This window comes from Rhinopithecus roxellana, chromosome 6, assembly GCF_007565055.1.
Source record: "Rhinopithecus roxellana isolate Shanxi Qingling chromosome 6, ASM756505v1, whole genome shotgun sequence".
NCBI classification, from domain to species: Eukaryota; Metazoa; Chordata; class Mammalia; order Primates; family Cercopithecidae; genus Rhinopithecus; species Rhinopithecus roxellana.
The window spans coordinates 106,926,003-106,949,222 of record NC_044554.1 but is presented as its reverse complement, the minus strand read 5'-3'; the positions used below and the strand labels follow the sequence as shown (position 1 = coordinate 106,949,222).

Genomic DNA, 23,220 nt, shown 5'->3' with positions numbered 1-23,220 from the left:
CTATAGTGTTGAGTGCATATATTATAGTGTTGAGTGCATATATTATAGTGTTGAGTGCATATACTATAGTGTTGAGTGCATATACTATAGTGTTGAGTGCATATATTATAGTGTTGAGTGCATATAGTGTTGAGTGCATATACTATAGTGTTGAGTGCATATACTATAGTGTTGAGTGCATATATTATAGTGTTAAGTGCATATATTATAGTGTTGAGTGCATATACTGTAGTGTTGAGTACATATATTATAGTGTTGAATGCATATATTATAGTGTTGAGTGCATATATTATAGTGTTGAGTGCATATACTATAGTGTTGAGTGCATATACTATAGTGTTGAGTGCATATATTATAGTGTTGAGTGCATATAGTGTTGAGTGCATATACTATAGTGTTGAGTGCATATACTATAGTGTTGAGTGCATATATTATAGTGTTGAGTGCATATACTATAGTGTTGAGTGCATATACTATAGTGTTGAGTGCATATATTATAGTGTTGAATGCATATATTATAGTGTTGAGTGCATATATTATAGTGTTGAGTGCATATATTATAGTGTTGAGTGCATATATCAGAAAAGAAGAAAGATCTAAAATCAATCATCTAAGCTTCAAGCTTGGATTAACTAGAAAAATAAGAGTAAATTAAATCTGAAGTAAGCAGAAAAAAGAAATATTAGAGCAGAAATCAATAAAATTAAAAATAGGAAATCAACAGAGAAAAATCAATGAAATCAAAAGCTGGCTTTTTTGAAAATATTGATAAATCAGTACACTTCCAGGCCAAGCTAACTAAGGGAAAAAAAGAGCAGACCCAAATTATTAGCATACGAAAAGTAAAAAGGGACATCACTGCAGATCCCATGACGTTAAAAGGATAATCCGGTAATACTACGAACAGCTCTATGCCCATAAATTTGATGACCTAGTAAAATGGGCCAGTTTCATGAAAGACACAGTTGCTAAAACTCACACCAGAAGAAATAGAGAATTTAATAGGCCTATACCTCTTAAAGAAATCGAGTCAATAATTAATAACCTTCTAAAAAAGAAAACACAAGGCCCAGCTAGTGCTAGAAAGCACTAGCACTGGTGAATTCTACCAAATATTTAATAAAGAAATTATACAATTCTTACCTGGGCACAGTGGCTTACAGCTGTAATCCCAGCACTTTGGGAGGCCAAGGCAGTCAGATCTGAGATGGGTGAATCACCTGAGGTCAGGAGATTCTAGCCTGGCCAACATGCTGAAACCCTGTCTCTACTAAAAATACAAAAATTAACTGGGTGTGGTGGCAGGCACCTGTAGTCCCAGCTACTCGGGAGGCTGAGTCAAGAGGATCGCTTGCATCCAGGAGACGGAGGTTGCAGCGAGCCAAGATCACACCACTGCACTTTAGCCTGGGAGACAGAGCAAGACTCTGTCTCAAAGAAAAAAAAAGAAATTATACAATTCTTTACACTCTCTTTCAGGGGACAGAGGCAGAAAGAATACTTCCTTAATCATTGTATGAGGCCAGTATGATCCAGATAAAGATATTACAAGAAAAAAAAAACCAACTATAGAACAATATCATTCATGAATACAGATGCAAAAATCTGCAACAAAATTGTACCAAATCGAAGCCAACAATGCATACAAAGAATCACACAGGGCCAGGCACAGTGGCTCACACCTGTAATCCCAGCACTTTGGGAGGCCAAGGCAGTAAGATCACTTGAGCCCAGGAGTTCAAGACCAGCCTGGGTGAGATCTTAAGACCCTGCCTCTACAAAAAATTTAAAAACTAGCTGGGCATGGCGGCTCATGCCTGTAGTTCCAGCTACTCAGGAGGCTGAGGTGGTAAGACTGCTTGAGCATGAGAGGTTGAGGCTACAATGAGCCGTGATCACTCTACTGCACTTCAGTCTGAGCGACAGAGTAACACCCTGCCTCAAAAAAATAAAAGATAAAAAATAAAAAGAATCATACACCACAATCAGCTGGCATTTATCCCAGGTATGCAAGCCTGGTTCAACATTCAAGGATCAATTAATGTAACTCATCAAATCAACAGGCTAAAAGAGAAAAATCATGAGATCATATCCATAAATGGAGAAAAAACATTTGACACAATCCAACAACCATTAATGATAAAACTCTTAGTAAACTAGGAATAGAGAGAAATTTCCTCAACTTGATAAAGAACATCTACAAAAAAAATACAGCCAATATCATACCTAAGTGAGAAACTCAAAGTTTTCCCACTACGATTGAAAACAAAAGAATGTATCATCTCACCACTCCTTGTCAGCATCATGCTGGAAATTCTAACTAATGAAATAAGAAAAGGAAATAAAAAGTATACTGATTGGGAAGGAAGAAATTAAAATTTCTTCACAGATAATATGATGGTCTGTGCAGAAAATCTGAAAGAACTGAACAACAATAACAAAAAAACTGACTGGAAATAATAAGCAATTACAGCAAGGTCACAGAACACAGGGTGAGTACACAAAAGTCAATTTCTTCCCTATATACCAGCAAGGAACAAGTAGAATCTGAAATTAAAAACACATTATTACTTATATTAGCACCCTCAAAACTCAAATAGGTATAAATCTAACAAAACAAGTACAAGATCTCTATAAGGAAAACTATAAAGCTCTGCTAAGCAAAAACAAAGAACTAAATAAATGGAGAGATATTCCATGTTCACAAATAAGGCTCAAATCTGTCAAGATGTCCGTTTTTCCCACCTTGACCTATAGATTCCATGCAATCTCAATCAAAGTTTCAGAATTGTATGAATATTGACAAACCAGCTCTAAAGTTACATGTAGAGGCGGAAGATCCAGAATAATCAACACAACATTGAAGGAGAACAAGTTGGAGAACTGACATGACCTGATGTCAAGACCCACTACAAAGCTATAGCAATCAAGACAGTGTGTACTGGTGAAAACACTGGACAAATAGATGAATGCAACAGAACCAAGAGCCCAGAAGTAGACCCACATAAATATGTCAACTGATGTTTGAAAAGGGAGCAACGGCAATACAGTACAATGAATGAAAGATAGTCTCTGTAAAAAATGGTTCTGGAACAAATAAACAGTCACACGATGACCTAGACAAAGACCTTACACCCTACAAGAAAACACACTCAAAACGGATCACAGACTTAAGTGTAAAATGCAAAACTATAAACTCTTAGGAAACAGCATAGGACAAATCTAGATGACTTTAGGTATGGAGATGACTTTTTAGATACAACACCAAAAGCATAATCCATGAAAGAAAAAATTGATAAGCTGGACTTCATTAAAATTAAAAACTTCTGTAAGAGACAATGTCAACAGGAATGAGAGATGTCACAGACTGAGAGAAAATATTTGCAAAAGACAACTGATAAAGGAGTGTTATCCAAAATACATACAGAACTCCTAAAACTCAACAATTAAAAAAATGGGTTGAAGACCTTAGCAGACATCCCACTAAACAAGATATACAGATGGCAAACAAATATATGAAAAGATGCTCCACATCATACGTCACCAGGAAAATGCAAATTAAAAGGACGGTGAGATACCACTACCCACCTAACCAGAACACCCACAACACCAAACGCAGGGGAGGATGTGGAGCTACAGGAACTCTCACTCATTGCTGGGGAAAATAAAATCCTACGACCACTGAGGAGGACAGCTTGGCAATTTACTAACAAAACGAAACATACTCTTATCATATGATCCAGCAATCACACTCCTTGGCAGTTACCCAGTAGAGCTGGAAACATGTTCACACAAAAACTTGCACATAGACGTTTATAGCAGATTTATTCATACTTGCCAAAACCTGGAAGCAACCAAGATGTCCTCCAGTTAGTGAGTGGGTAGCCTGCAGTATATCCCTACAATGGATATTATTCAGCACTAGGAGAAATGAGTTATTAAGCCTTGAAGTGACATAGACGAACCTTAAAATGCGTATCGCTAAGTGAAAGAAGTCAATCTGGAAAAGGTCACAAACAGTATGATTCCAACCACAGACAATCTGCAACTTACAATGACTCAACATATGATTTTTTTTTTTACTTTACAATGGTGCGAAAGTAAAACGCACTGAGTGGAAACTGTACTTTGAATTTTGTTTTTTTCCTGGACTAGCGACATGCAGTATGATATGCAGGATATGCAGTAGGATATGCACCATGATATACGGTGTGACATGCAGTACGATATGCAGTACGATACGTGTTAGGCTATGCACTATGATATATGGTATGATATAGAGTGTGACATGTGGTACAATATGCAGTACGATATGTACTATGATATACGGTATGATATACAGTGTGACATGCAGTACGATATGCAGTACGATACGTGTTAGGCTATGCACTATGATATATGGTATGATATAGAGTGTGATGTGGTACAATATACAGTACGATATGTACTATGATATACGGTATGATATACGGTGTGACATGCGGTACAATATGTGGTACAATATGCACTATGACATATGATATACGGTGTGACACGTGGTACAATATGAGGTAGGATATGCACTGTGATATATGGTACGATATGCGGTGTGACATGCAGTACAATATGCGATATGATATGTACTATGATATATGGTATGATATACGGTGTGACATGTGGTACAATATGCGGTACGATATGCACTATGATATATGGTATGATATATGGTGTGACACGTGGTACAATATGAGGTAGGATATGCACTGTGATATATGGTACGATATGCGGTGTGACATGCAGCACAATATGCGGTATGATATGTACTATGATATACGGTATGATATACGGTGTGACATGCGGTACAATATGCGGTACGATATGCACTATGATATATGGTGTGATATATGGTGTGACACGTGGTACAATATGAGGTAGGATATGCACTGTGATGTATGGTACGATATGCGGTGTGACATGCAGTACAATATGCGGTACGATATGTGGTAGGATACGCACTATGATATACGGTATGCTATATGGTGTGATATGTGGTACAATATGTGACACAATATGTGGTAGGATATGCATTATGATATATGGTATGATATACAGTGTGACCTGTGGTACAACATGTGGTACGATATGTGGCAGGATATGCACTATGATATATGGTATGATATACGGTGTGACATGTGGTACAATATGCGGTAGGATATGCACTATGATATATGGTATGATATATGGTGTGACATGTGGTACGACATGCGGTAGGATATGCACTGTGATATAAGGTACGATATGCGGTGTGACATGCAGTACAATATGCGGTACGATATGTGGTACGAAATGAGGTAGGATATGCACTATGATATACGGTATGATATATGGTGTGACATGCGGTACAATATACGGTACAATATGCAGTAGGCTATGCACTGTGATATACAGTACGATATGCGGTGTGACATGCAGTACAATATGCGGTATGATATGTGGTACGATACTGTTACGATGCTGGCAGCAGCGGCAGCCACACCTCCCAGGCAGCCACATGACCAAGAGGCTGAACAACCAACACTCTACAGTGTGCTGCAGTCAATACATTATATGAGATATTAAACACCTTATTACAAAATAGGTTTTGTGTCAAATGATTTTGCTAACTGTAGGGTAAGTGTTTGGAGCACATTAAAGGTAGGCTGGGCTAAGCTTTGGTAGTTTAGGCATATTAAATGCATTTTCAAATCATGATACTTTCAACTTATTATGGGTTTACTGGGATGTAACCCTGTCATACGTTGAGGAGTGGCTGTATAAGACACTCTGGAAAGGGCAAAGCTATACAGACACAGACAAGATCAGTGATTACCACGAATAAGGGGGAAGGGAGGGATGAACAGTCGGAGCACAGGGGTTTTTAGGGCAGTGCAACCACGCTGCATGATGCCCTGTGGTGGATCCACATCACGGCCCATTTGCCCAAACCCACAGAATGTTTAAGGCCAAGAGTGAACCCTAACATAAATCTTGGACTTCGATGATAATGACACATCGATGTAGGCTTCACTCTGCCAGGGTATGTTGATAATGGGGAAGGCTATTCATGTGCGGGGGTGAGGGAGTATATGGGAAATCTTTGTATCTTCCTGTCAAATTTTTTGTTTTTGAGATGGAGTTTTGCTCTTGTTGCCCAGGCCTGAGTACAATGGCTCAATCTCAGCTCACTGCAACCTGCACCTCCTGGGTTCAAGCAATTCTCCTGCCTCAGCCTCCTGAGTAGCTGGGATTATAGGCGCCCGCCACCACGCCCTGCTAATTTTGTATTTTTAGTAGATGGGGTTTTGCCATGTTGGCCAGGTTGGTCTTGAACTCCTGACCTCAGGTGATCTGCCCACCTCGGCCTCCCAAAGTACTGGGATTACAGGGGTGAGCCTACGCCTAGCCCCTTCCTCTCAATTTTGATGGAAACTTAAAACTGCTCTAAAAAAAAAAATAAAGTCTCAGCCAAGAGTCGCGTCTTATGCCTATGGTCCCAACTACTCGAAAGGCTGAGTCAGGAGAATCACTTGAGCCCAAGAGTCTGAGGCTGCACTGAGCTATGATTGTGCCCAGCCTGGGCAACAGAGCGAGCCCGTCTCAAAATAAATATAAAATAAAAAATAATAAAGTCTTATAAAAAATAAATAAGGTCCTCTTGGCACATTATCATATAAAGTCATCGTACATTATATTAAATAATATATACATTTATTGTATCAACAAATACAACACCTGCTGACTGACAAAAAGAACAAAAACAGGAATTTTAAATGAAAACAAATAGCATCACATTTCTTATTCTTGCTCAACTCAGCAGACCCAGTGGCTCTTAGTCATGTCCTATGTCTGGCCAGGATTTTGAAACTACAATTCATCCACTCTGCAAACACTTACAACACACTTAGTGTGGGCCAGGTACTCAGCCAGGTGAGGAGACAGTGGGGAATGGGGCAGACACCGTCACTTCTGTGCAGAGCTAGAACCACACTGGGGGACACACCCCTGAGAAGGCACAAGAAATCCCCATCACCGGGAGTTCACCCGCCCAAGGAGAGCCCCACGTGCTCTCCATCAAGCTCAGCACTACGTCCTTCAGAGGCCCCGTCCACAAGTCTTCCCTCATGATGATACTTACAATTCCTTGATCTCTCTGGTTTTGCATATATATTCTGAAAATTATTTATAACCTTGTACAATTCTCAGCAATCATGGCCTGGATCATGTCTTTTGTGATTTCTCTATTCGGTGTCTTCAAATCTCCTCACTTTCTTCAACTTACACAGAACAACAACGAGAAGGCTGTCTGTTCATTCACCCTAAACCTCTTCCCTCCAATTTCTTTGCAAAATCCTCTCCTCTTCCAGGAAGAAAGAGGCTTGAGTACCTGACGGTGTGCACACAACCCAGTTACATTCCTTGACCCCCACAACCCAGATGGCTTTCAACAAGACCAAGGACTTCAAACAACTCCAAGTGTGAATTTCATATGAAAACCTCATCTGTCCCTTCATGCTCATGTTCTGCTGTCTGGAAGGGACAGGAATCACACTAGTAAAATGCTGACAGGAAAGCAAGGCAATGTGAGTGGAAACCTGTGCTGAGACAGGATTGCAAAACTATAAGACGAAGTACTCTCCTTACCACAGTTTCCTCGCCTCCTGGCCTCTGGTCCAGCTTCCACCACACGGAAGAGCCTTCCTCGTGGCCATGCTAATGGAGAGAGAACAGTCCCATCAGCCAGGACACAGGTGAGATTCCAGGAGACACACAGCTCCCCGCAGAGCCCACCAGCCCTCAGCAGACAGGACGCAGGTGAGATTCTGGGAGACACGCACGCCACGCAGCTCCCTGCAGAGCCCACCGGCCCTCAGCAGCCAGGACACAGGTGAGATTCCACAGGTGCACAGACTGCGAAACTTAATGCTCTGGAATGTGGGTCCCAGCCTGATGGCTGACAAACTGTGTGACTTAGAGCTTAGAGCAAGTATCTTCAACTCTCTGTGCCTCAGCTTTCTCTTCTGAAAAATCAGAATTACGGCATCTGCTTCACAGCAGCAGTGAGAGGACCGGATGAAAGGACACACAAGAAGCCCGGATCCCTGTATGTGATGAAGAAAAAGCCTTGCAAATGTCACCTTTGTCAACGACGCTAGGAAGATCTATGCACTTAGAAGTCACTACTCAGATCACCTGAGGTCAGGAGTTTGAGACCAGCCTAGCCAACACGGTGAAATCCTGTCTCTACTAAAAATAACAAAAATGAGCCAAGCAGGGTGGCAGGCACCTGCAATCCCAGCTACTTGGGAGGCTGAGGCAGGATAATCTCTTGAACCCAGAAGGCAGAGGTTGTGGTGAGCTGAGATCGCACCACTGCACTCCAGCTTGGGCGACAAGAACGAAACTCAGTCTCAAAAAAAAACAAGTGACTACCCAAAACTAGGCAGTGTCTAAAACTGGTGACAATATAATGTATTATTCATGAAGAAAACAGAAAAAGAACTTTCCATGTGTCCAGAAAACTATTCTGGCACATAGTAGGCACTCCATAAATGCTGAAGGATTGAATCAAGATAAATTCAGAGTTGCTGCTGTAAAATGTGGATCTAATCAGAGCCAAAACAAGCTGTTAAATACGTTCACAATCAACTGAAATTTTTCTAGAAAAAAACACATCATATATTTTACTCCTCTGGAAAAGAAAAAAAAAAGAATGTAAAATATTCCATTGGTTACCTCATTGATAATTTTTATACTGATTACAGGTTGCATGGATACTATTTTAGATTTATTGGATTATATAAGATGTTATAAAATTAATTTCATGTTCCTTTTGTATGTTTGTAAGAAAACGTAAAATTATAGGCCAGGTGTGGTGGCTCGCACCTGTAATCCCAGTACTTTAGGAGGCTGAGGCAGGAGGATCACCTGAGCCCAGAAGTGCGAGACCAGTCTGGGCAACATTGCAAGACCCCACCTCTATTTTTTTTTTTTTTTTTGAGACGGAGTCTCGCTCTGTGGCCCAGGCTGGAGTGCAGTGGTACAATCTTGGCTCACTGCAATTTCCACCTCCTGGGTTCAAGCAATTCTCCTGCCTCAGCCTCCCAAGTAGCTGGGATTACAGGAGTCCACCACCACGCCTGGCTGATTTTTGCATTTTGAGTAGAGATGGAGTTTCACCATGATGGCCAGGCTGGTCTCGAACTACTGACCTCAGGTGATGCCTCTGCCTTGGCCTCCCAAAGTGCTGGGGTTACAGGCCTCAGCCACCATGCCTGGCCTTTTTAAATTTTCTGTTGTTGTTTTTATACAGATGAGGACTTCCTATGTTGCCCAGGCTGGTCTCGAACATCTGGCATATTTTTTTAAATAAAAATAAAAAATAAAATTTAAAATTATAAAGTGGCTCACGTTGTAACTCTAGTAAACAATGCCAACCTGGAGCTTAGAGAAAAAATTGGGAAACATGAAAAAAATAGGAAAATAAATCTGTATGTTTTCATCCAATAATTCCACAATTCCACTTCAAGAAATGTATTCACAAAAATAACACAGTAGATCTGTAACATCCAAACTGGAGGGATTTCCACAATGAACTAGGAAAAACAGGAGGGCTGTGTGTGTGTTTGTGTGTGTGTGTGTGTGTAAATGTTTAAAACTGGCTTCCAAATTCCCAAATATACATACCAATATATGATTATAAAAGATTATATGAGAAATATTTGTAGGTCTTTTTTTTCTGTGGTAAATGTGTGGCTATAGCCAGATAATAAGCAATCCCACCACCACCACCACGAAAATTAAATAAATAAAACATCCACGTCAAAACAACAGGTGCTGCATGACCTAATTTATGTAAAATTATGCTTGTGTACGGATATAGAATAAAGTAATTCATACAAATATGGCATGAAGGCTGAGCACGGTGGCTCCTGCCTGTAATCCCAGCACTTTGGGAGGCCGAAGCAGGTAGATGACCTGAGGTCAGGAGTTCAAGATCAGCCTGGCCAACATGGTGAAACCCTGTCTCTACTAAAAAAACAAAAATTAGCTGGATGCGGTGGCACATGCCTGCGATCCCAGCTACTCAGAAGGCTGAGGCATGAATCACTTGAACCCAGGAGGTGGAGGTTGAGGTGAGCTGAGATCGCGCCACTGCACTCCAGCCTGGGAGACAGAGCAAGACTCCAACTCAACATATATATACATATATGGCACAAAATTGTTAAATATGATTATCTCAAGGTCATGGGTTTCAGATAACTACCAAAAAAGAAAAAATTATTCTCCAGAAATAATTCATAAAATTCAAAATATGCTTGCCACATTATCTGTAATAACAAAACAAAAAGAGGAAAATGGTTTGATAATAACCCTAACTCCACAGTGTGCTATTTTAGTTACTAAGTAATCGTTATGAAGACTACTCTTATGATACTAATGGAGATGGTGGAGATAATGAAGACTGTGGAGAAACGCTGACGTGCTAAGTGACAAGCTCAGCACAGGGTACAATTCTCCTGGTGCATAAATACGTGTCACAGGGTAGCTTAACACATGGAAACAATTATGCAAGGAGAGGGATTATGCGTGTGTGTTAGTCACAAGTGTCTATTAATAACATGTGCTTGGTAGAATTTGCCAGAGAAGCCGTCAGAGCCTGAGCTACTTTGTGGGGAGATTCTTAACACAAACGCAATTTCTTGACTTACTAAAGATCAGTTCAGGCTATTGCTTCTAGCAGTTTTAGTAACTGACAGTCTCTAGGAATTTGTCCTTTCATCTAAATTACCTAATTTGTTACCACAAATCCTATCTGTGATTGAAAGTGGGGTGCTAAAGTTCCTATTATTGTGAATTGTCTATTTCTCCCTTCATTTCTGTCAGGTTTTACTGCTTGTGTTTTGGGGCCCTCTTGTTAGGTAAACATTCATTTACAATTGTTACATCTCCTTGCTGAACTAATTATTTGGTCATTCTGAAATGTCTATCTCTAGTAACACCTTCTGTCTCAAAATCTGTTTTATCTGATTTTAGTATAGCCAGTCCAGCCCTCTCATAGCTGCTGTTTGACAGATTCTCTTTGTCCAGCTTTTTACTTTCAACCTATTTGTGTCTTCTAGCCTAAAGTAAGTCTCTAGTGTGCCTTCTGGAATCACCACTCAAATAAACCATCTGCAAATGAGCCCTGTCCCAGCCTCTGCTTTCAAGGGGAAGCCCAGACTAAGATGATGGCTCATCTGAATGTACCATAAGATCGATGTATTCTCAGCGGAGACTGCCTTACCCTCCGTCGCGTATCTTTATCTTTTCCGTGACTCCTTACTAAATTCTCAGCATGCCTGGAAAGCAAACATAATCAAAATTACAATTTACTTTTCAATGAGGGCTTTTAAAAAAGAAAACATTTTCCATATCAGTGAAAGTTCTTAACAATACTTTGATATGATTAAGAACTACTATAACCAGGGGCAATGACTTGCACCTGTAATCCCAGCTATTTGGGAGCCTGGGGCAGGAGGGTCGCTTAAGGCCAGGAGTTTGGGACCAGCCTGGGCGACAGAGTAGACCCCATCTCTACAAAAATAAAAAATTAGCCTGGCATGGTGGCACATGCCTTAGTCTCAGCTACTTGGGAGGCTGAGGCAGGAGGATTGCTTGAGCCCAGGAGTTTGAGGCTGCAGTGAGCCATGACTGTGCCACTGCACTCCAGCCTGGGTGATAGAGCAAGACCCTTTCTCAAAAAATAATTTTAAAAAAAAACCGTTGCAGGTTAGCAAAGCATGTTTTATTAGAGCAATAAATGTTAAAGTCTTCCTAGCATTCTTACTCTTTTAGCAATAATTCAAGACGGAAAATATCTTCCAGAGAAGAAATTACGTGTTTTAACCAACTTGTGTGTGAGTGCAAATCTACATTCTTTAGGAGTTCTTGGCTGGGCGCGGGGCTCACGTCTGTAATCCCAGCACTTTGGGAGGCCGAGGTGGGCAGACTGCCTGAGGTCAAGAGCTTGGGACCAGTCTGGCAAACACGGTGAAACTCCATCTCTACTAAAAATACAAAAAAATTAGCCAGTCATGGTGGTATGTGCCTGTAATCCCAGCTACTTGGGAGGCTGAGGCAGCGGAATTGCTTGAACCAGGGAGGTGGAGGTTACAGTTAGCCAAGATCATGCCGCTGCACTCCAGCCTAGGCAACAGAGCAAGACTCCGTCTCAAAAAAGAGTTCTAGAAATTTTCTATAATTTTATTGGTCTATCTGAAATACTATTTTATATTAAATATAAAATAAAATATATAATATATAATACAAATATAAAAGATATTTCTAAAAGAAAGATTTATCTTGAAATATGTTTTATCTTTAAATCACATTTCATGTTAGTTAGGACCTAAAATAAAGATGTGCAAAATATCAAACTGATTCTCAATTTTTAAACTTTCATTCATACCAATATACCATGTGGTTTAACAAAAGTACTGAATTGAGCAAAAAAGTCTTCTTGTGCCTTCTAGTGGACATGCAGTATAAAATCCAGGAACTGACACCCGAGGTTTAAGTGTTAGCTTTGCCCAAACTTGTAAAAATTTGGGTAAGACATTTAACCTGGGTTTTCTAATCTTTGAAAAAGGATTACAAAATATGATTGTGAGAAAGAACAAATTAAAGTTTAGGGCTTACATATGAGCATTTAGGCCAGGTGCGGTGGCTCACGCCTGTAATACCAGACTTTGGGAGGCCAAGGCAGGGGGCTCACTTGAGGCCAGGAGTTCGATACCAGCCTAGCCAACATGGCAAAACCCCATCTCTACCAAAAATACAAAAATTAGCTGGGCGCGGTGGTGTGTGCCTGTAGTTCCAGTTACTCAGGAGGCTGAGGCAGAAGAACAGCTTGAACCTGGGAGGCGGAGGTTGCAGTGAGCCAAGATCGTGCCACTGCACTCCAGCCTTGGTGACAAAGAGAGACTCTGTCTCAAAAAAAAAAAAAAGAGTTTATACAGAAACTTCAACTAATCTATAATCTTCGCAAAACCCACATGACACAGGAATTATCATCATTGCTTTAGCGAAAGGCCACCCATCACTGCAACTAAAAGGTAGACAGGAAATTCCAACCAAGACTGACCCCCACCCCCAGCTCTGGGGGTCTCTGCCAAGGCCTCAGGGTGGAATGTTCCCTCCCAGGTGTTCACAAGCGACAAACAATGGGCAGAGGGGGACTTGCCGGCATGTCCTGCTTTTAGTGGCTGTGAACCAGAACAGTTTGCTCAGGTCTGTAAAGGGGCGAAACCGCCCAGCTGTGGATCTTTAGCTTCAGGCAGGGAGCACGCCCTCTTGCATATGAAGAGGCTCCCAAGTGAATTATTCTCCCCAGAGTCAGTACCAATTTTCTAATTTTGCATGAGAAATGTTAAAAAGGACAAAAACAGATCCTGAGGCAATAAATAGAAACAATAATATTAAAACGGAAAAAATAAAAATAAATATAATTAATTTAAAAGGCAAAATAAAAAGCTAATAATTTCATATTAAGTTTCCAAGCTCCTCTAGTATTCCTAAAACATATCAACCCATTTGGAGGGGCTAAGGGGTAAAATCTAGAGAAAATGAAGTATATCTATAACTGATTCCCACGGACTGGCCATCACGGGAGCCAGTAAGAAAGTTCCCTGAAGCTTTCCACGAGAGCGGCACACGTCAAGGTCGACCACAGGGCACGCAATCCTTACTGGCTGCTGGTCCCATCTCTTTTTGAGCTTGCACCTCGATTTCTGTGTTCACCGTTCTATCAAACAAAAGAATAATCCCATAACCATTCATTAGCATATGGGAATGAAGTAAGCATAATTAGTAAACCCCATAAAACAAGAACGGATTGAAAATTTAACAATAGCATCTACACCACAAGTTCTTTTAAAATAACGATTTTTGCCAGTTATTTTTAGTAAATTAGATAATTAAATGTAAAGAAAATGGATGAAATTATATATAAAAGGGTGATTATGCCAGGGGAGGCGGCTCACGCCTGTGATCCCAGCACTTTGGGAGGCCAAGGCACGTGGATCACCTGAGGTTGGGAGTTAGAGACCAGCCTGACCAACACGGAGAAATCCCGTTTCTACTAAAAATACAAAATTAGCTGGGCATGGTGGTACACGCCTGTAATCCCAGGTACTCAGGAGGCGGAGGCTGCAGTGAGCTGAGATCACGCCACTGCACTCCAGCCTGGGCAACAGAGCGAGACATCATCTCAAAAAAAAAAAAAACTTTACAAAATTAATCAGAAAAATTATGAATTACTGACTAGATATAAAAAGGGAAGAAAAAAAAAGTCATCAAGTTAATAAGAGTCAGACCTGGGTGGTGGGCAAGCAGCGCACAGCACTGGGGGCCCTGGCTGTGGTGACAGCAGCCAGTCAGACTGCACGTGGGGCCAGGAGACGCGTCCTGTGATGACCTCAGCACCTACCACACAGGGAGGCAGGCAATGCTGCTCACCCAGATGGCCTGCAAATGGCAGAGCTGAGACAAAGCTCAACACGTTGTCATCTAACTCCTGTGGCCTCATCACATAGTCCCTCCGGACTAACACTCTGGACAGGAGAGTCCTGGGCTGGAAAAGATATTTACGAGTGATCATTTGAATCCACTACTTCCAGGAGCAGAAAGGAGATGATCCAATCTTGAAAAGGATAAAAGTATGGCAGGCATGGTGGTTCACATCCTAATCGCATCCGTTTGGCAGGCTGAGGTAGCTTGAGGCCAGGAGTTCAAGATCAGCCCAGGCAACACAGCTAGACCCCATCTCTAAAAAAATTGCTTTTGCCGGGCATGGTGGCTCACGCCTGTAATCCCATAACTTTGGGAGGGCAAGGTGGGCAGATCACGAGGTCAGGAGATGGAGACCACCCTGGCTAACACAGTGAAACCCCGTCTCTACTAAAAATACAAAAGTGGTGGCGGGCGCCTGTAGTCCCAGCTACTCAGGAGGCTGAGGCAGGAGACTGGCGTGAATCCAGGAGGTGGAGCTTGCAGTGAGCGGAGATCACACCACTGCACTCCAGCCTGGAAAACAGAGCGAGAATCCGTCTCAAAAAAAAAAAAAATTGTTTTTTAAAAGGGTAAAGGTGAGGGGATCCGCGCCAAGATGGCCGAATAGGAACAGCTCCAGCCTCCAGCTCCCAGTGAGAGCAACACGGAAGACGGGTGATTTCCGCATTTCCAACTGAGGTACCGGGTTCATCTGGTACTGGGTTCACTGGTTCTGGTACCGGGTTCACTGGGGCGTGTTGGACAGTGGGTGCAGCCCAACCAGTGAGAGCCGAAGCCGGGCAAGGCATCGCCTTACCTGGGAAGCACAAGGGGGAAGGGAATTTCCTTTCCTAGTCAAGGGAAACCGAGACACACAAGACCTGGAAAATTGGGTCACTTCCACCCTAATACTGCGCTTTACCAAGGGTCTCAGCAAAGGGTACACCAGAAGATTATATCCTGTGCCTGGCTCGGAGGGTCCCATGCCCACGGAGCCTCCTTCATTGCTAGCACAGCAGTCTGAGATCTAATTGCAAGGTGGCAGCGAGGCTGGGAGAGGGGCACCTGCCATTGCTGAGGCTTAAGTAGGTAAACAAGGCTGCCAGGAAGCTGGAACACCACAGCTCAAGGAGGCCGGCCTGTAGACTCCACCTCTGGGGACAGGGCATAGCCAAACAAAAGGCAGCAGAAACCTCTGCAGATGTAAATGTCCCCATCTGACAGCTTTCAAGAGTAGTGGTTTTCCCAGCACGGAGTTTGAGATCTGAGAATGGACAGGCTGTCTGCTCAAGTGGGTCCCTGACCCGAGTAGCCTAACTGGGAGACATGCCCCACTAGGGGCAGACTGACACCTCACACCTCACACGGCCGGATACATCTCTGAGACGAAGCTTCCAGAGGAACGATCAGACAGCAAAGCAATATTCACTCCTCTGCAGCCTCCGCTGCTGATACCCAGGCAAACAGGGTCTGGAGTGGACCTCCAGCAAACTCCAACAGACCTGCAGCTGAGGGTCCTGACTGTTAGATGGAAAAATAACAAACAGAATGGACATCCACACCAAAACCCATCTGTATGTCACTATCATCAATGACCAAATGTGGATAAAAACCACAAAGACGGGGAAAAAGCAGTACAGAAAAGTTGGAAATTCTAAAAATCACAGTGCCTCTCCCCCTCCAAAGGAATGCAGCTCCTCGACAGCAACGGAACAAAGCTGGAAAGAGAATGACTTTGATGAGTTGGAGAAGAAGACTTCAGACAATGAAACTTCTCCGAGCTAAAGGAGGAAGTTCAAACCCATGGAAAAGAAACTAAAAACCCTGAAAAAAGATTAGACGAATGGCTAACTAGAATAACCAATGCAGACAAGTCCTTAAACGACCTGACAGAGATGAAAACCGTGACACAAGAACTACGTGATAAATGCACAAGCTTCCATAACCGACTCGATCAACTGGAAGAAAGGGTATCAGTGACTGAAGATCAAATGAATGAAATGAAGCGAGAAGAGAAGTTTAGAGAAAAAAGAGTAAAAAGAAATGAACAAAGCCTCCAAGAAATATGGGACTATGTGAAAAGACCAAATCTACGTCTGACTGGTGAACCTGAAAGTGACGGGGAGAATGGAGCCAAGTTGGAAAACACTCTGCAGGATATCATCCAGGAGAACTTCCCCAACCTAGCAAGGCAGGCCAACATTCAAATTCAGGAAATACAGAGAACGCCACGAAGATACTCCTTGAGAAGAGCAACTGCAAGACACGTAATTGTCAGATTCACCAAAGTTGAAATGAAGGAAAAAATGCTAAGGGCAGACAGAGAGAAAGTTCGGGTTACACACAAAGGGAAGCCCATCAGACTAACAGCAGATCTCTTGGCAGAACCTCTGCAGGCCAGAAGAGAGTGGGGGCCAATATTCAACATTCTTAAAGAAAAGAATTTTCAAACCAGAATTTCATACCCAGCCAAACTAAGTTTCCTAAGTGAAGGAGAAATAAAATCCTTTACAGACAAGCAAATGCTGAGAGATTCTGTCACCACCAGGCCTGCCCTACAAGAGCTCCTGAAGGAAGCACTAAACATGGAAAGGAACAACCAGTACCAGTCACTGCAAAAACATGCCAAAATTTAAAGACCATCGATGCTAGGAAGAAACTGCATCAACTAATGAGCAAAATAACCAGTTAATATCATAATGGCAGGATCAAGTTCACACGTAACAATATTAACCTTAAATATAAATGGGCTATATGCTCCAATTAAAAGACACAGACTGGCAAATTGGATAAATAGTCAAGACCCATCAGTGTGCTGTATTCAGGAGACCCATCTCACATGCAGAGACATACATAGGCTCAAAATAAAGGGATGGAGGAAGATCTACCAAGCAAATGGAAAATAAAAAAAGGCAGGGGTTGCAATCCTAGTCTCTGATAAAACAGACTTTAAACCAACAAAGATCAAAAGAGACAAAGAAGGCCATTACATAATGGTAAAGGGATCAATTCAAGAAGAAGAGCTTACTATCCTAAATATATATGCACCCAATACAGGAGCACCCAGATTCATAAAGCAAGTCCTTAGAGACTTACAAAGAGACTTAGACTCCCACACAATAATAATGGGAGACTTTAACACTCCACTGTCAACGTTAGACAGATCAACGAGACAGAAAGTTAACAAGGATATCCAGGAATTGAACTCACTCTGCACCAAGCAAACCTAATAGACATCTACAGAACTCTCCACCCCAAAACAACAGAATCTACATTCTTCTCAGCACCACATCGCACTTATTCCAAAATTGACCACACAGTTGGAAGTAAAGCAGTCCTCAGCAAATGTAAAAGAACAGAAATTATAACAAACTGTCTCTCAGACCACAGTGCAATCAAACTAGAACTCAGGATTAAGAAACTCAATCAATACCACTCAACTACATGGAAACTGAACAACCTGCTCCTGAATGACTACTGGGTACATAACGAAATGAAGGCAGAAATAAAGATGTTCTTTGAAACCAATGAGAACAAAGATACAACATACCAGAATCTCTGGGACACATTTAAAGCAGGGTGTAGAGGAAAATTTATAGCACTAAATGCCCACAAGAGAAAGCAGGAAAGATCTAAAATTGACACCCTAACATCACAATTAAAAGAACTAGAGAAGCAAGAGCAAACACATTCAAAAGCTGGCAGAAGGCAAGAAATAACTAAGATCAGAGCAGAACTAAAGGAGATAGAGACAAAAAAAATGCTTCAAAATATCAGTGAATCCAGGAGCTGGTTTTTTGAAAAGATCAACAAAATGGATAGACCACTAGCAAGACTAATAAAGAAGAAAAGAGAGAAGAATCAAATGGATGCAATAAAAAATGATAAAGGGGATATCACCACCGACCCCAAAAAAATACAAACTACCATCAGAGAATACTATAAACACCTCTACGCAAATAAACTAGAAAACCTAGAAGAAATGGATAAATTCCTGGACACTTACACTCTCCCAAGACTAAACCAGGAAGACCTGAGTAGACCAATAACAGGCTCTGAAATTGAGGCAACAATTAACAGCCTACCCACCAAAAAAAGTCCAGGACCAGATGGATTCACAGCTGAATTCTACCAGAGATACAAGGAAGAGCTGGTACCATTCCTTCTGAAATTATTCCAACCAACAGAAAAAGAGAGAATCCTCCCTAACTCATTTTATGAGGCCAACATCATCCTGATACCAAAGCCTGGCAGAGACACAACAAAAAAAGAAAATTTTAGACCAATATCCCTGATGAACATCGATGCAAAAATCCTCAATAAAATACTGGCAAACCGAATCCAGCAGCACATCAAAAAGTTTATCCACCATGATCAAGTGGGCTTCATCCCCGGGATGCAAGGCTGGTTCAACATATGCAAATCAATAAACGTAATCCAGCATATAAACAGAACCAAAGACAAAAATCACATGATTATCTCAATAGATGCAGAAAAGGCCTTTGACAAAATTCAACAGCCCTTCATGCTAAAAATCTCTCAATAAATTCGGTATTGATGGAACATATCTCAAAATAATAAGAGCTATTTATGACAAACCCACAGCCAATATCATACTGAATGGGCAAAAACTGGAAGCATTCCCCTTGAAAACTGGCACAAGACAGGGATGCCCTCTCTCACCACTCCTATTCAACATAGTGTTGGAAGTTCTGGCCAGGGCAATCAGGCAAGAGAAAAAAATAAAGTGTATTCAATTAGGAAAAGAGGTAGTCAAATTGTCCCTGTTTGCAGATGATATGATTGTATCTTTAGAAAACCCCATCGTCTCAGCCCAAAATCTCCTTAAGCTGATAAGCAACTTCAGCAAAGTCTCAGGATACACAATCAATGCGCAAAAGTCACTAGCATTCTTATACACCAGTAACAGACAAACAGAGAGCCAAATCATGAATGAACTTCCATTCACAATTGCTTCAAAGAGAATAAAATACCTAGGAATCCAACTTACAAGGGATGTGAAGGACCTCTTCAAGGAGAACTACAAACCACTGCTCAATGAAATAAAAGAGGACACAAACAAATGGAAGAACATTCCATGCTCATGGATAGGAAGAATCAATATCATGAAAATGGCCATACTAACCAAGGTAATTTATAGATTCAATGCCATCCCCATTAAGCTCCCAATGACTTTCTTCACAGAATTGGAAAAAACTACTTTAAAGTTCATATGGAACCAAAAAAGAGCCCGCATTGCCAAGACAGTCCTAAGCCAAAAGAGCAAAGCTGGAGGCATCATGCTACCTGACTTCAAACTACACTACAAGGCTACAGTAATCAAAACAGCATGGTACTGGTACCAAAACAGAGACATAGACCAATGGAATAGAACAGAGCCCTCAGAAATAATACCACACATCCATAACCATCTGATCTTTGACAAACGTGACAAAAACAAGAAATGGGGAAAGGATTCCCTATTTAACAAATGGTACTGGGAAAACTGGCTAGCCGTAAGTAGACAGCTGAAACTGGATCCCTTCCTTACACCTTATACAAAAATTAATTCAAGATGGATTAGAGACTTAAATGTTAGACCTAAAACCATAAAAACCCTAGAAGAAAACCTAGGCAATACCATTCAGGACACAGGCATGGGCAGGACCTCATGTCTAAAACACCAAAAGCAATGGCAACAAAAGCCAAAATTGACAAATGGGATCTAATTAAACTAAAGAGCTTCTGCACAGAAAAAGAAACTACCATCAGAGTAAACAGGCAACCTACAGAATGGGAGAACATTTTTGCAATCTACTCATCTGACAAAGGGCTAATATCCAGAATCTACAAAGAACTCAAACAAATTTACAAGAAAAAAACAAACAACCCCATCAAAAAGTGGGCAAAGGATATGAACAGACACTTATGTAGCCAACATTTATGTAGCCAACAGACACATGAAAAAATGCTCATCATCACTAGCCATCAGAGAAATGCAAATCAAAACCACAATGAGATACCATCTCACACCAGTTAGAATGGTGATCATTAAAAAGTCAGGAAACAATAAGTGCTGGAGAGGATGTGGAGAAATAGAAACACTTTTACACTGTTGGTGGGACTGTAAACTAGTGCAACCATTGTGGAAAAGAGTGTGGCGATTCCTCAAGGATCGAGAACTAGAAATACCATTTGACCCATCCATCCCATTACTGGGTATATACCCAAAAGATTATAAATCATGCTGCTATAAAGACACACACACATGTATGTTTACTGTGGCACTATTCACAATAGCAAAGACTTGGAACGAAACCAAATGTCCATCAATGACAGACTGGATTAAGAAAATGTGGCACATATACACCATGGAATACTATGCAGCCATAAAAAAGGATGCGTTCATGTCCTTTGCAGGGACATGGATGCAGCTAGAAACCATCATTCTCAGCAAACTGTCACAAGAACAGAAAACCAAACACCACATGTTCTCACTCATAGGTGGGAACTGAACAATGAGATCACTTGGACACAGGAAGGGGAACATCACACACTGGGGCCTGTTGTGGGGTGGGGGGCTGGGGGAGGGATAGCATTAGGAGATATATCTAATGTAAATGACAAGTTAATGGGTGCAGCACACCAACATGGCACATGTATACATATGTAACAAACCTGCACGTTGTGCACATGTACCCTAGAACTTAAAGTATAATAAAAAAGAAAAAAAAGAAAAAATAAATAAAAGGATAAAAGTGTGGCAGATAGGATAATGAGGCCACTGGATTCTTCTAATAAAGAAGTCACTGTTGTCAGGAAGCTTAGAAGAACATTTTGTATATTTATTGTACTTACTCATATCCTTTGTATCTCTAATTGATAACTAGAGAAAGCTTACAATAAAAGTTACATAATTCTAATTAAAATCATGGATCAAAAATCATATAGAGGCTGGGCACCGTGGCTCACACCTGTAATCCCAGCACTTTGGCAGGCCAAGAAAGGTGGATCACCTGAGGTCAGGAGTTTGAGGCCAGCCTAGCCAACATGGCGAAACTACTAAAAATGCAAAAAAAAAAAAAAAAAAAATTAGGCGCACGCCTGTAATCCCAGCTACTCGGGAGGCTAAGGCAGGAGAATCACTTGAACCTGGGAGGTGGAGGCTGCAGTGAGCCAAGATCACACCACTGCACTCCAGCCTGGGCAATACACTGAGACTCAGTCTCAAAAAAAAAAAAAAAGAAAAACAGAAAAAAAATATCATATAGAGAAAGTGAGAGACAATCGCAGAGAACATCTATCCCTGTTTCTATTTGTTGTTGAAACAGTCCCAGTTTCTATTTGTTGTCCTGGCATAATCACTAACAGCACCCCTTGCACTTTATGGTAACCACAGGATAATTACATCGAGCAGCAGGTTCACAGAGTACTCAGCTGAAGAACATCTGAGTTGATACTCATTTTGAGTATCAAAAGCACTCAAAAGTTTTGAATTTCTAAAAGTCAATGCAAAGGAAAATTTTAATTATACAATGCTCAATCACCGTTCCTGAAGTTATATCGTGTATCTGTTCATTTCTTCTCCTTTTCCTTTTTTTTTTTTTTTTTTTTGAGACAAAGACGCACTCTGCCTCTTGGACTGGGGTGCAGTGGCACAATCTCAGCAAACTGTAACCTCTTCCTCCCAGGTTGAAGCAATTCTCCTGCCTTAGCCTCCCGAGTAGCTGAGATTACAGGCACACACCACAACACCTGGATAATTTTTGTATTTTTTTTTTTTTTTTTTTTACTAGAGATGGGGTTTTGCTATGTTGGCCAGGCTGGTCTCGAACTCCTGACCTCAAGTCATCTGCCTGTCTTGGTCTCCCAAAGTGCTGGGATTATAGGTGTGAGCCACCGTGCCTGGCCTCTTTTTTCTTTTAAGACAAGGTCTTACTGTACCACCCAGGTTGGACTGCAGTGATAAGATCACAGCTCACTGCAGCCTTGACCTCCTCGGCTCACGTGATCCTCTCACCTCAGCCTCCGTAGCAGCTGGGACTACAGGCGTGTGCCACCATGCCTGGCTAATTTTTTATTGTTATTTTGGTAGAGATGGAGTCTCACTCTATTTTTCAGACTGGTCTTGAACTCCTGGGCTGAAGAGATCCTCCCACCTGCTGAGTAGTAGGACTCCAGGTGTAAGCCACCACACCTGTCTGAGATTTGATTTTTTTTTTTTTTTTTTGGTAATTCTTTATCCTATGGCTTCTCCAACATAAGCACGATAAGAACAGTAATTTTTGTTTTGTTCACAGCTGTATCCTCAGCACCTAGAACCGTGCCCAGCACACAAGCCACTCAGATAGGAACAACTTGTCTTAAAAAGAAAATGTCAGTCATCTGAATAATCTTTCTTCTGGGACTAATTTGAAGGCAGTGGTTTTACAAAGGTACAGGATAATGTTCTTCATAGACCATTTTTCTCATCCACCTTTAATAAAAGCCAAATCTATGTCCAAAAAGGCATTTCTGGGTGGAACTAAGCACATGTAACCTAAGTCACTTCCAGTAATTAAATGTGATCTAGGTAATGGAGAACAGCCAAGTTCAATAAAAGGTGAGTGGTGGAGTCTGAGTTGTGGGTATGTGAGTGTTCACTGGAAAATTATGTCGACTTTGCTCTATGTT

General features: G+C 41.4%; 1 protein-coding gene across 6 annotated transcripts in view; it reads right to left on the bottom strand.

Moving 5' to 3' along the window:
• WDR60 (WD repeat domain 60) overlaps positions 1-23,220 on the bottom strand; it is a 132,202-nt gene that overhangs the window by 56,528 nt on the left and 52,454 nt on the right. For 5 of the 6 annotated variants that reach the window (XR_004058104.1, XM_030933223.1, XM_010375367.2 and 2 more), the window contains 3 exons: positions 13,746-13,801; positions 11,303-11,357; positions 7,660-7,728 (listed from right to left, as the gene is read on the bottom strand). Coding sequence is in view for 5 of the 6 variants with exons in the window: in XM_030933223.1 (XP_030789083.1) it covers positions 7,660-7,728; positions 11,303-11,357; positions 13,746-13,801 (180 nt within the window). In the remaining variant the exon portion in view is untranslated. The remainder of the gene's footprint in view (positions 1-7,659; positions 7,729-11,302; positions 11,358-13,745; positions 13,802-23,220) is intronic. The other variant, XM_030933224.1, reaches the window with a different exon arrangement.